Raw genomic sequence first — 13,470 nt, forward strand, 5'->3', positions numbered from 1 at the left:
CTAGATGGACGCAGTGGGGAAATGCTTGACTAACAAGCAGAAGGTTGCCAGTTCGAATCCCCGCTGGTGCTATATCGAGCAGCAGCGATATAGGAAGATGCTGAAAGGCATCATCTCACACTGCGCAGGAGGAGGCAATGGTCAACCCCTCCTGTATTCTACCAAAGACAGCCACAGGGCTCTGTGAGTGCCAGGAGTCAAAATCAACTTGACGGCACACTACCTAGATGGACCAGTGGTCTGACTCAAAATATAGCAGCTTCCCTTGTCCCTGTGTTCCTATACACAGTCTAATGAACACTCACAGTTCAGGCAGCCACAACACCACCCTAGACAATCATTTAGCTCTTCTATAATGTGACATCTGAAAAGGCCTAACATTACAGGCAGATGTATATTTTCACCACATTTGTGGGGAGGGAGGGAGGAGCACGGGCGGGGCGGGATTGGGAGCAGGGGAGACAGCAAACAGGGGAAGTGATGAGTGCCCTCTTCCCACGACTTCGCTTCTCCCAATCGCACCCCCTGGAAGCCGCTCTTCCTGATCTGAAACAGGCTGGCTACCCTTACACAATTTGCCTGCATTCACATCATGCTATGCACAATGTTTTTGAAAGGCTTCATAAATTACTTTCCGGGCTCCTTCAGCAGTGTTCTTCAAGCCTGAAGCTTTCTTGCAATGCTGTGGAGTCAGTGTTGGACAGTAAACCTCAAAATAGAGCCCCGTTGTCAGAGGTTTTCATTACCTTTGTGTTTGAGACGACTACAGGGAAAAGAAGCAGAACCTCACCACAGTCAATTCCCACTGCAAAGCATAAACCCGCACTTTGCAGTGAAAAAGGTTTACTGTAAAGAAGAGAGAGAGTTGTAGATGGACCCTCCTAGAAGGATGTTGAACCACCACCATATAAGGTAAAGGGGATCGACTCTACATTAGGAACAAAATGCAAAGCTTCGTTATTATTAAATGCGCTAATGAGATATTTCTGAGTAGAGGAATGCCCTGCAGGATTGATATCCATCTTATTTTTAAAATTCTTATGCACAGATTTAAGTTGACTGGGCGTGTGCTTCCATAAACAGCGAGATGTGTGGTATTCCACATATGTAGCTGCAAAGCACAGTTTCTGTCCAACTTATGCATGGATTACAGACGCGGCATTTATTCAATGCTGCCAACTCCAAACTAATCTGAAACTTCCAAAACATATTAGAAAGTAAGTATTCTTCACAAGGGTCTGCTACACATCAATATGAGGATGATTAATACTATAGACAGAAAGTATCAGAGCAACACCTTCAGCCCAATATCCTGTTTTTTCCTGCCTCCGTGTTTTCAAATTACAGCCTTGAGATGAAGCCAGTTTTCTACAAATGGGCAAGAATTTCATTCATGTTCCACTGAACCCAGAATACTGTTAACAGAAAAATGCCTTCGAATTAGGGGCACAAATGTAATTGATTTCTAAAAATGGATATTTGACTTTTCCATAGGAGAGAGAGTGCTGCCTTTTAAAATTTCAACTTCAGTAATCTCAGTTTCCCCAAATGTGTGCAGAAATATGAACATGTGCCGTTCTACTTTCCGAAGCGCAAATAACGAAAGGACAGATAATGCTGTCATAGGCCTGTGTATTTTCTACATCAGCAACAGCAAGAGTTGATTTGGTAACCACTCTAGATGAGAAACAAAAGCCAAAATATCCAGAAGTTGCCAAAGGGGGGGGAGAATTGTGCTATTCACATTTGCCAATTTTCCTTTTCTGCTTAGTTATTGTTTTCTGTAAATGTGCGGCTTATGACGCGTCTCTTTCAACAGCTCAGTAACTAGAGATTCCAAAAGTCCAAGAAGTTATTTCTTTCTTTAGCCAAATTAAGTGGCTGGATTACATTTAAACAGCTATTCTTCCATAGCTATGGGTAAGGAGGATCCCAAGCCAAAAAAGCTACTATAAACCACTCTGAATTGGTTAAAAGGACATACATATTACAAAGTTTATCAACAGAGCAAGGGGAAGAAAAGTCATTAAAAAAACACACACAGCCACAGCCACAGCCACAGAAAAGGTACCGTGTAACCATCCGGAGAGTATATTTAGAACAAGGGGCCTCTCGCATTTGACGGATTCCAGACATTCTGGCCGATGCATTTCTGCAGAGCCGAAAGGGGCTGCCATCTTAAATAACCCAAGCTGGTAAACAAGGTCATGTCATCACACAGGCTGATTCTACAGCAACAATGTCAACAAAGGTCTTAACCACTAGGTAGCAGCCTCTGGCGTTCTTCGGCATGCGGCAATTAGCTTCCTCCCGATCAAAGAAAATAGTTTTGTTAAATCTAAAGGAAATAACACATGCTGGCTATTTTACATTGCTGTTCTCTCGGGTTTTTCTTTTACTCTCATAAAGACAGTTATGGAAATGTCGGGGAAGTTCCAGAGAGCTTGTTATTTAAGACCAAAAAGGTGCCCCGTTTTCAGCTAAAATTTGCATTGAAATCTTAAACGCAGCCCGTCTTCTGTCTTGGCTTACTTCTGGAGCAGTCTCATTGATTTCAGTCGGATGTATTATCTATAATACAGATTTATAAACCATTTGTAACTGGGCAAAGAGGCACCTTTTAAAGTGGATCATATAGCGCAGCAGGATAGCAACTGTCCCTAATCAGCCCAGCTTTGTGTCTCCCCTACAGCGGCTTGTGCTACTTTTTACATTCAATTTGGAATCTCCTCTCTCTGGGACAGGAGACGGTCTGCTCATTCCTCTGGTTCTGCAAACACTCTGTGAACATTTCGGTTGAAAAGGGGCATCGAAATATTCTAAATAACAACGTAAACATTTCTACTCCAACTTTCGCCGTAAAACAGTTTCAAAGAGGACCAACAATGATAAACGGCAATCAGATACAATAAAGGGAATTATAGCATAGATAAAACAGCAAAGCCAGCAGATAAAAGAGCACCCCACTTCATAGGAACCACCTGCCCCAGATTCGTTCAGCCCCCTCCCTGGCTGTTTTTAAGGCCCTTTTTAAGACCCACCCATTTTGCCAGGCATTTGCCCTTTAATTTTATTTATTTTATTATTATTTATTGTTTACACAGTCAAGACAGGTGTTATTGACTGGTTTGTTTTATCCACACATCGAGGCCTTCCCAAGGACCTGGGATGGCTGAATTTTATTATCAATGTTGTTGCTGTTGTTATTACAGATATCATCGCAGAATGTAGGCTGTTCCCAGAAAAGTTGCTTTTTGTAATTGGCTGATGGTGATGATGATGATTTATTTTAATTAATTGTTATTGGTATTTTGTTGTTCACTGCCTAGAGTCTTTGGAGGAGGCAGTATATAAGAAAAATTAAATAAATAAATAATGGCCATTAAAAACCCACAAGAATAGAACAGATTTTGCCCACTGCCTAAAGAACAAAATTAATGCCAGGAAAACATGCCTGGCATTAGAGCGTTCCATATGTTGGCACCACCACAAAAAAAGCCATGCCTCCAGCAGTTACCCATGTGACTTCCGAAAGCAAGGAGATGATCTGAATTGATGGAAAGGGAGAAGCCCTTAATATTGCAGCAAACCTATGCAACAGCACCAATTAATCCAGTCTCCATTAAAAGGCAGAAGGAGGACTCCTTTTGGGTACAAGGAATCATGCCTTTCTGGCAGAGGTCAGAAGAGATTACCCTCAAGCCTCTTCCCACATCTTTGATTCTACAGTACTGTGGTTTTTTAAGTTTTCTGTCTTCAGGACACACATTCTGCATCAACTGCCTGCATAGGAACCTCTAAGCATCCGCCATGGACACCTTTAGCTAAAGTTGCCATGTCCCCTGAAATTCCGGGTTTCAACCGGATTTTAAGCATCTCACCCAGATTGCTTAGCCCACCCAGATTCTCCCAGATTTCAGATTTTTCTTTTTTTTTTTTTAAGCTAAGCTCTAGCCCTTGTAGAAGTGGAGCTATGGAGCAAAACATGCAGTCACTCTTCTGCGCAGAAATTATTTTCCAGCCAATTTACATAATATGCAAATTAGGCGCCCAGATTCGGAAAGCCAGAATCTGGCAACCCTGCCTTGGCATTGGGAGATCGTCCAGGTCTCACAAGCACACTCAGTTCGCCTGTAATGTTGGCTGGATCCTGAGAATGTCTCCTAAAACATAGCCAACATTTAGGTGCACAACATTACAAGCGAAAGGCATCAGTACTGGGCTAGGGTTTCTCAAATTTGGCAGGCCAGATATTATTATTATTATTAATTCGATTTCTATACTGCCCTTCCAAAAATGGCTCAGGACGGTTTACACAGAGAAATAATAAATAAATAAGATGGCTCCCTGTCCCCAAAGGGCTCACATTCTAAAAAGAAACATGAAATAGACACCAGCAACAGTCACTGGTGGTACTGCGCTGGGGGTGGATCGGGCCAGTTCCTCTCCTCCTGCTCAATAAAGAGAATCACCATGGTAAAAGGTGCCTCTTTGCCCAGTTAGCAGGGGGTGCCCATATACTGTTGGACTATAATCCCATCATCCTGGGAGTTCTGGTCCAACAATGTCTGGGGACTCAAATTTGAGAGCCCGTGAGCTAAGCTTGTCCTCTGCTACTGATCTTATGAGAAATCCCTGAAAAGCTTCCAAGGAACAGCTCAGTTCAGAGTCTCTGTTTGGCACGCAGAAGGTTCCAGGTTGAATCCTTGGCATTTCCAGGTCAGGCTTGGGTAGATCCCTGCCTGAAACCTTGGAGAGGCACTACCAGTCAGTGGAGACAATCCGGAGCTAGGGGGACCAATGGACTGACTCTGTATAAAGCAGCTTCCTATATCCCTACTCTCGGATACAGGTTGAAGACCCAGGCGTGAAGCCTGACCACCGGTGGCCCATGTGCATCTGACATCAGACACGGGGGGCGTGTCGGGGCCACGAGGCACGGCCCCTGATTGGGCGCGGCCTGGGTTCTTTGAACCCGTTGGCCCAATGGTGGCTCCGCCCCTGTGAAGACCACTGCATTGCCAGTTGTGGTACTCTGCCGCATTGCCATATTAACAGACCACAAGGGTGGCAATCTGGCTAGAACGCAGTCTATCAAACAGCAAGGCATTTTGTGAAACGAAGACCGCGTGCCCTGGAGTTAAACACAATGGCCACCGAGTTCCCTTTGCTCCAGCTCCAAGACGGATGGGAAAGCCAAACGCTGACAGGCTTGCTCAATCACCGCATCATGTAAACCCCACGATAAAGCCACGGCTCTGGTCCACTGGAGAATGGTTATTTACTGTCCTGAACTAAAATTATGATCGTTCATACCCACAGGCCCAGATTGCCTCATTACTGATTCAGTACGGGCTTAAGCAAGCAGGAAATATTATTCCGCAGCCAGAAGAATGTATCCTCCTCAGTACAACAGAAAACACATGCCGTGCTGCTTTCATGTGAAACCCCACAAGTGAAAATCAAAAAGGCCATCGAGCTGCTGGATATAGTTTAGATAATTGATCCCTCCCTCAGTCCCCATCTTCTCCAAGCCAGGCCTTCCAAGAACTGGCCAGAGGTTATTGCTCAGACCAGTCTATTTGCTTAAAACGGTCTTTGGTGGCATTTCAGTTATAGAAGCTACTAACTAAAATGTCCTTAAGCAGCCCCTGAAACTAGGCCCTGCCACTTGTTCAGCGGCAGCCGATGCTCGAGGTGAACCTCAAGGACCACCCTCTCGTTCCACTAGCTGGTTCCCGACTTGCAACCCACGTGGAATTTGCAAAGGCTGGTTTTTTAATAGTAATTTCATCTTACTTGTGCTGCAGAGAGGAAGAGGGCATGAGGCCATAGCTCTGTGGAAGAGTATCTGCTTTGCTGGTCTTGTGGTAGCAAGCATGACTTGTCCCCTTAAGCTAAGCAGGGTCCACCCTGGTTGCATATGAATGGGAGACTAGAAGTGTGAGCACTATAAGATATTCCCCTCAGGGGATGGAGACACTCTGGGAAGAGCATCTAGGTTCCAAGTCCCCTCCCTGGCAGCATCTCCAAGATAGGGCTGAGAGAGAGATTCCTGCCTGAAACCTTGGAGAAGCCGCTGCCAGTCTGTGAAGACAAAACTGAGCAAGATAGACCAATGGTCTGACTCAGTATATGGCAGCTTCCTATGTTCCTAAGGTCCCAGGTTCAGTCCCTGGCAGCATCTCCAGGTAGGGCTGAGAAAGACTCCTGCTTGAAACTTTGGAGATGGAGCAATGGTCTGAGCTGGTACGAGAGAGATTTCTACATAACCAACATAAATTCATGCATTTTCAGAGGAAGGACTGTGCCTCAGTGGCAGTTGCGGTCTTTGGACCGGACTTCAGAGACAAAGTCCGGTCCTCAGTACCAGGGGCTCCAAGTGGCTCCTGGTGGAGGGGGGGACTCTGTCAGCCGCGTCCACTGCACTCGCCCGCCGATCTCATAGGAACATAGGAAACTGCCATATACTGAGTCAGACCATTGGTCCATCTAGCTCAGTATTGTCTTCACAGACTGGCAGCGGCTTCTCCAAGGTTGCAGGCAGGAATCTCTCTCATCAGCCCTATCTTGGAGAAGCCAGGAAGGGAACTTGAAACCTTCTGCTCTTCCCAGAGCGGCTTCATCCCCTGAGGGGAAGATCTTGCAGTGCTCACACATCAAGTCTCCCATTCATATGCAACCAGGGCGGACCCTGCTTAGCTATGGGGACAAGTCATGCTTGCTACCACAAGACCAGCTCTCCTCCTGTACTGCTGCACCGAGCAGATCTGCCTGTGGCCACTGGGCCACTTATGTCTACTCAGTGCAACAGCACGACCACCACAAGTGTGTGATGTTACGCATTCACAACACTGGCACCTGTGCAGTGCAACTCGTGAGCATCACAAATACATGACATCATGCACCTGTGATGCTCACACCGTCGCAAGTGGCCCAGTGGCCACAGGCAGGCCCGCTCAGCTAGACTCCCAGCCAAACAGAACAGGGGAGATCGGCAGACAAACAGGCCAAAAAGGTCACCGCTTTTTTCAGGGGACCTTGCCGGCAGGGGTGGGGGGAGGCCTCCATAGCCCTCTAGGTCCAAGCTACAAAACTGACTAGGTGCACCCCTGATCAGTAGCAGAGCATCTGCTTTGCATACAGAAGGCCCCAGGTTCAATCCCTAGCAGCATCTCCAGGGAGTTATTCACACCTGGCTTCATACTGCGGGGTAAATATTGAGCGAAGCCACTTCGAACTATTCCTGCAGCATTGAGAGAAGCAGCCCCTCCCCTCTGCTCTCGGGTTTTGTTTTGAAACTAGTTCACATGGCATGCGCCTGTATTTTCCTTCTAGCCAACTGTGGGGGAGGGAGAGCTTCCTAAAGAGCGATATCTGCATTTCTAAAGAGAGCATCCCTCTTATCATGCTAATGATTCTACCTCAGTGCCTCTCCTTATTGGCTCCAGCGTTCTCAGAAAAAGTAGCTTAAAACCAGCATTTTTAACATCCAGAAATATGTCAAGCTAAGTGAGAATTTGCATTACAAAGCCCGATTTGTGTGTGAAGTGGGTCCAAGGATCTCGAAGGGACTTCGGGGTAAGTTTGGCTGGTGTGTGAATGCACACACTCTCTTCCAAATGAGATTCAGGATAGAAGCTCCGTCTGTAAGGCCTCCAGGTAGAGCTGGAGAAAAATCCTGCCTGAAAGCCTAAAGATCCTATCTGCCAGTCAGCAAGGATAATATTGATCCAGATGGACCAATGATCTGACTCGGCATAAGGCTGCTTCCTCTGTAAGTCCCAGCTCTTATCAATTCCCACCCAGTCTCTGTTACCTTATTTATGTTATCAATATACAGCTAGCACCAATGCTGTCAAAATGACAAATCACCAAATTATTTCCCCTCTAAGTATACCAATCATGTAATTACCAAATTTCAAATAGTGATCATGCTTGTTACCCCACCCTCGCCACCCTTTCTTTGTGGAATTAAGCCATTTTAGCCACATTTAGACAGTTACTATTTAACAGGGGTTTTGCAAAGTAACTCCAGCCTAACGGGAACACACATGGTTCTAGGCTTTTACAATCACAGCAGGGGATGGAAGAGGAAACCCACTTTGGACACTGGGTAAAATAATCTTACTAAGAATATAATCCTGCTGCTTCAAGCAATAATCAGTACCACATATTAGCATTATTAAAGGAACTCCTCCAGGAAAAAATTGGATTGGGGGTCCTCCCTGCTCCATAATTCAGCAACCAATTCGCCCTAAGAAGTATCTTGCATATAATTTGCTGCTTGGAGGTTTAATGCAGATCATGAGTCACTAACTCCAGGAATAATGGAACATAATAAAAGAAGCCACAGACAACAATTTCTTGGGGCTTAAAGTTAACCTGGAATTCACCCAGCGCTGCGGATTTTTCTAGAAGAATTCCAGTAGGTTGCAGCCTCTTCTCCCCTTCCCAGTCAAACTGTTTTTCTGCAGCCATGATATATCTGAAAAACTAAACACTACACACCCAAACTATCGCACGTACTGAAATAAGCCCATTTGGGGGAAAACAAGTTGTATCACATAGAACTAAACATCTGGATTGACAAGCCTTGTAAATAATTACCAATTCGGTGTACAGTAATTGAAAAATGCTGAGTCTTGAAAAACTGGAATTTAAAATCAGTGGCACACCCTTGACTACAGAAGGGAAGCCAGGTGCAGCTATATCGTAAAAAGATGAGAGCATGCTTTGCTTTTCAAGGGCGAGAGAGGAATCTGAAGTAGAACCATTGTCCCATTGTACTTTTCTCAAAGAGGGGGAGATAAATGGGAAAGTGATGATCGAATCGACTAGATTCTCATTCACTCTTGAATTAGACCAACCCATATCCAACTTCAGTCAGCCCAACCAAATGGTAGGGATCATAAAGTACTTTGCTTAGAATTCCACTCTTTGGCTCTGAGTTTCCATCTTCTCCCAAAAGGGGAACTGTGTGCAATCTCACAAAAGCCATATGAATGGTGAGGGTCAGGATTGCAGTCCAAAACTGATAGGAAACACCCATCTACCTTGCACAAGTTCAAGTCTTCAGGGCTGGATGAATTGCATCCTTGGACACTAGGATGCAAAAGAACATAGGAACATAGGAAGCTGCCATATACTGAGTCAGACCATAGGTCCACCTAGCTCAGTATTGTCTACACAGACTGGCAGCAGAATCTCCAAGGATCTCTCTCATACCAACTCAGACCACTGATCCATCTCCAAGGTTGCAGGCAGGAGTCTGTCTCTCAGCCCTATCTTGGAGATGCTGCCCGGGAGGGAACTTTGGAACCTGCAGATGCTCTTCCCAGAGTGGCTCCATCCCCTAAGGTGAATATCTGCCCAAACTTCTGCAGAAGCACAGAAGCATCTGCAGAAGCACAATTCGAGCACTCCCTGGGAAAATAGGAAGGGAACTTTAAGGAAAAGGAGAACAGGTGATTACCTGCTCTCCGCCGCCCTTTCCAGCTTCCTGTGGGGGTGGCGTATGTTCCAAAAAGCCCCGCGTGCCGTCAGCATGCACATGGCATCCGCGCATGTGCAGATGTCATGTGTGTGCTGAGGGCACGTGGGGCGTTTTGGAACATACGCCACCCCAGCAGGAAGCTACTTAACCCCTGCTAACTAGGCAAAGAAGCACCTTTTAAAAGTGGTGATTCTCTTTATTTAGCAGAGGGAGAGCAGCTGACCATATCCATCCCCAGCACAGCAGCCCTCCAGTGGCTGTTGCTGGTGTCTATCTTATGTTTTGTTTTTGTTTTTTTAGATTATGAGCCCTTTGGGGACAGGGAGCCATCTTATTTGTTTATATCTATGGAAACCGCTTTGGGAACTTTTGTTGAAAAGCGGTATATAAATATTTGTTGTATTCGTGTTCTTCGTTTGCTTCCTAATTTACCTGGGGGTGCTGGGACTGCGCTTAAGACCGTGGTTCGGGCACATCCGTACCACTAAGTATGGTAATTTTATCAAATGCCCATTATCTGGCTCTTAAAAGAAAATCCTATAAAATCTGTCAAGGCTTGAAGTTGTTGTTTAGAAACTAATTTTCCACAGAGTAATCTATACAGAGACCAGTACATTTGCTATAGCAGACAAAAAGGGTGTGGGGGTTGACATACAATTAAACAATTTACAAGTAACTTGGAGAAAAGAAAACCCAAGAAAAATTAAGGGCTTGATTTCAGAGCAGAAATTTGACATAGGTTTTGCAGAAGAGACGCCATACCTTTGAATTTTCTGTTTCCCAAGCCAGGTTTAATCTGAAAGCAGAGCCTATTAAAAAGCAAAATGTATCTAAGCAGCATCTGTTATGAACTAATAAGCATTACTTAAAGGACACAGACCTTTAATTGCTACCAAACGTGCACTTATTGAAAAACGCCGCAAGGCAAACTTTACCAGAAACATCACATGACCCCGCAGGAATCCCAACAAGACAAAGTGTTTTTAATTTAATTTGGCTTGATGTTGCCTAGCCCAACAAAAGGACGGCAGCGCTTTCTGCAAATTCTATGAAAATGTTTGTAAAGTTTCACAGGAACGAACGACAGTAAAAATTACATCAGAGCTATTTACCATCTGTGGTCGGTAATACTGCATTGCTAAAACCAGTCACCATATTGCAATTTAATAAGTTCAAAATGCAAGATTTCAAATGTGTAAAGGAGCAGAAGGCTGTGTACTTGTAGAGACTGTGTGGTGTGGGTGTGGGTGTGTCCTACCAACCTGAAAGTCACTGGACAAATTCATTCCAAATGATGAAAATACATGCCCAGTAAGAATGCTAGAACACTGGGTGTTTTCACAAGTTATACCTTTTGATCTGGAATCCTTGCTTCACTTCTGTATTTTGTTTATGTACTATACGAGAGAGACATTTTTAAATCAATATAGTCTGGGTAGCTTTTCCATTTAATTTAGAGCAATGAGAAGTGCGGGGTGGGGGGGGATATGAAGGTAGCATGTGAAAATATTGTGTATTTCTTGAAGCTCTTTTATAACTCCAAATTGCACAATACCACACCAGCCGCTTTAGAATTCACCTGCTCAGCTGCAGTTTGTTTTTTCTGGCCACACTTAAATCCCATGGGGCAGAAGGAAGCCCTATGGGTGAGAAAAGGCAGTTGTCATTTTACATTTCCGTGAACTGCAAGAATATTAGCAAGTAGAGAAACACATGAATGTACTGTACGAACAGAGGAAGCTGTGAACTGAGCAAAGAAGCACCTTTGAAAGTGGCGATTCTTTTTCCTGAGCAGGGCAAGAGCAATTGGCCCTATCCATCCCTCTGGTTGCTGGTGTCTGTCTTAAGTTTCTTTTTCAGATTGTGAGCCCTTTGGGGACAGGGAGCCATTTTATTTATATATATCTATATCCAGACTAAATATCCAGTCTGGAAGCATCCAGACTAAATTAGTGGTGACACAAGCCCAATGCAGACATGGTACACTCGTACATGTGTTTCTGTGAATGACTGTACCTGCTGTCTTCATGTTAAAAGTGAATCTGTTGCAGGCCTTTCAAACACATGGTATGGATAGGAAGTACACTTCTGTACCTGCGTTCAGCATAATGTGTGAATGACTGTATATCTGTGTACAGATTTGTACCTGGGTACACTGTCCACTTGTGCGAGTCTTGAACATCATGTGTGAATGGGTCTTAAGCATCACTGAATTCAATGGAGAGGAGAGCTGGTCTTGTGGTAGCAAGAATGACTTGTCCCCATAGCTAAGCAGGGTCTGCCCTGGTTGCATCTGAATGGGAGACTTGATGTGTGAGCACTGCAAGATATTCCCCTCAGGGGATGGAGCCGCTCTGGAAAGAGCATTTAAGTCCCAAGTTCCCTCCCTGGCGGCATCTCCAAGATAGGGCTGAGAGAGATTCCTGCCTGCAGCCTTGGAGAAGCCGCTGCCAGTCTGTGAAGACAATACTGAGCTAGATAGACCAATGGTCTCACTCAGTATATGGCAGCTTCCTATGTTCCTATGAGGCATGTTAGTCATGACTAACTAACTCTCAAGTCTTATTAATTTCAGTGGGGCTGAGTCATGGCTAACTTTAGTCTGAATTCCGCCAGCGAAATAAATGAAACTAGCTGGGCTGGGTGCAGAACATCTGCACCTCTAGCTCCCCTGCCATCATATTTTTTTTCCTGCCCGCCATTGCTGCCATTTTCTTCCACCCGTCTGCTCTGCTGCTTTCTCTCCTCCCCTCCCCCTGCCGCTATCTTGCCCACTGGCACCTTCCTCCCCCTGCCAGCAGCTCGCTTGCAAACTCTCGTGAGAGTTGCCACGCATGGGATTAGAAAAAATAAGATAGATAGGCTCCCTAAATGGCTTACTTTTATTTTGTTTATTAATTATTGTAGTTGTTGTTCAACAACATCCAGACAGGGAACTAAGCACCACTGGAATTAATTAGATAACTTATCCATGACTAAATGAAGTCCCATTCACTATGATGGAACAGTCAGGGCTTACCTCCGCCTAGACCAGGGTTTTTTAACCTTGGTTCCCCTGATATCGCTGGACTACTGCAACAATGGATTGTTGTACCCTATGAATACGTGGATTGGTTTATTGTTACGGTTTGAGTTGTATGTATATATTTTTCTGCTCAGTGACCGTAAATAAACAGAACTGGACGGGACAGAACTGCAACTCCCATCATCCTCAGCCATGGCTTTTGCAGCTGGGGTTGATGGGAGTTGTAGTCCAACATCATCTGGGGACCCGAGGGTAAGGCAGTTTCAAATTCTTAATTGCGGTCTAAATTTTTCAAATTGCTGTAATTTTTGAATGTCTTAGATTTTAAACTGTTGTTTAATAGTGGGTTTTATTCTGTTCCTGCTGTGCTTATTTGTGTAAACTGCAGTCAGGCAGGATACAAAGAAGATAAAATTAAAATTAAAATAATTAAAAACAAACAAACCAACCCTGGTCTAGATACTGCCTGTAAGAAAAGAAAAGAAAAGAAAAGAAACAAAGCGACCTGCATTGTCCCCAGAATGGGGGGGGGGGGAGAGAGAAAGAGAGAAAAGAAGGAAAACCAATGAAAAAGCACGTCAAGCGGGAGGGGGTGCGCGCGCAACCTGAGGCTCTCCCCTCCCTGGTGGGCCTACAACCCCCATCCTCCTCAGCGACAGTAAACTGCGGCCGGGGGTGTGTGGGGGCTGTAGTCTCCAAGGCAGGCCCCGCCATGAGGGCCCAGAGAGGGAAGGAGAAATCAAGAGGGAGGCGCGCCTGCCTGTGGCGGCCGTCGCGGCCTCCTCCTCCTCCGCCTTACCCGCAGCCGAGGCGGCGCTTCCCGCTCGCTTCTGAGGCGCCGCCATCTCCGCTTCCCCGGAGAAGGAGGCGGCGGTGGCGGTGGCGGTGGCGGTGGCGGTGGCGGCGGCGTCTCCCTCCCCCGCCTCCGCCCGCCCGCCCCTTCGCGCCG

At 45.5% G+C, this 13,470-nt stretch overlaps 1 protein-coding gene across 10 annotated transcripts in view; it reads right to left on the bottom strand.

Moving 5' to 3' along the window:
- The window catches only part of LOC128334698 (protein FAM169B-like), a 48,231-nt gene extending 34,761 nt beyond the window's left edge, over window positions 1–13,470 (bottom strand). For 2 of the 10 annotated variants that reach the window (XM_053271722.1, XM_053271727.1), the window contains exons 1-2: window positions 13,321–13,412; window positions 11,076–11,136 (exon numbers count right to left, since the gene is read on the bottom strand). Coding sequence is in view for 4 of the 10 variants with exons in the window: in XM_053271718.1 (XP_053127693.1) it covers window positions 2,072–2,177 (106 nt within the window). In the remaining 6 variants the exon portion in view is untranslated. Of the gene's footprint in view, window positions 1–2,042; window positions 2,219–4,840; window positions 4,922–11,075; window positions 11,137–12,515; window positions 12,886–13,320 lie in introns of those variants that run through there. The other 8 variants (XM_053271720.1, XM_053271724.1, XM_053271729.1 and 5 more) reach the window with 8 other exon arrangements.

This window comes from Hemicordylus capensis, chromosome 10 (assembly GCF_027244095.1).
Source record: "Hemicordylus capensis ecotype Gifberg chromosome 10, rHemCap1.1.pri, whole genome shotgun sequence".
Lineage (NCBI taxonomy): Eukaryota > Metazoa > Chordata > Lepidosauria > Squamata > Cordylidae > Hemicordylus > Hemicordylus capensis.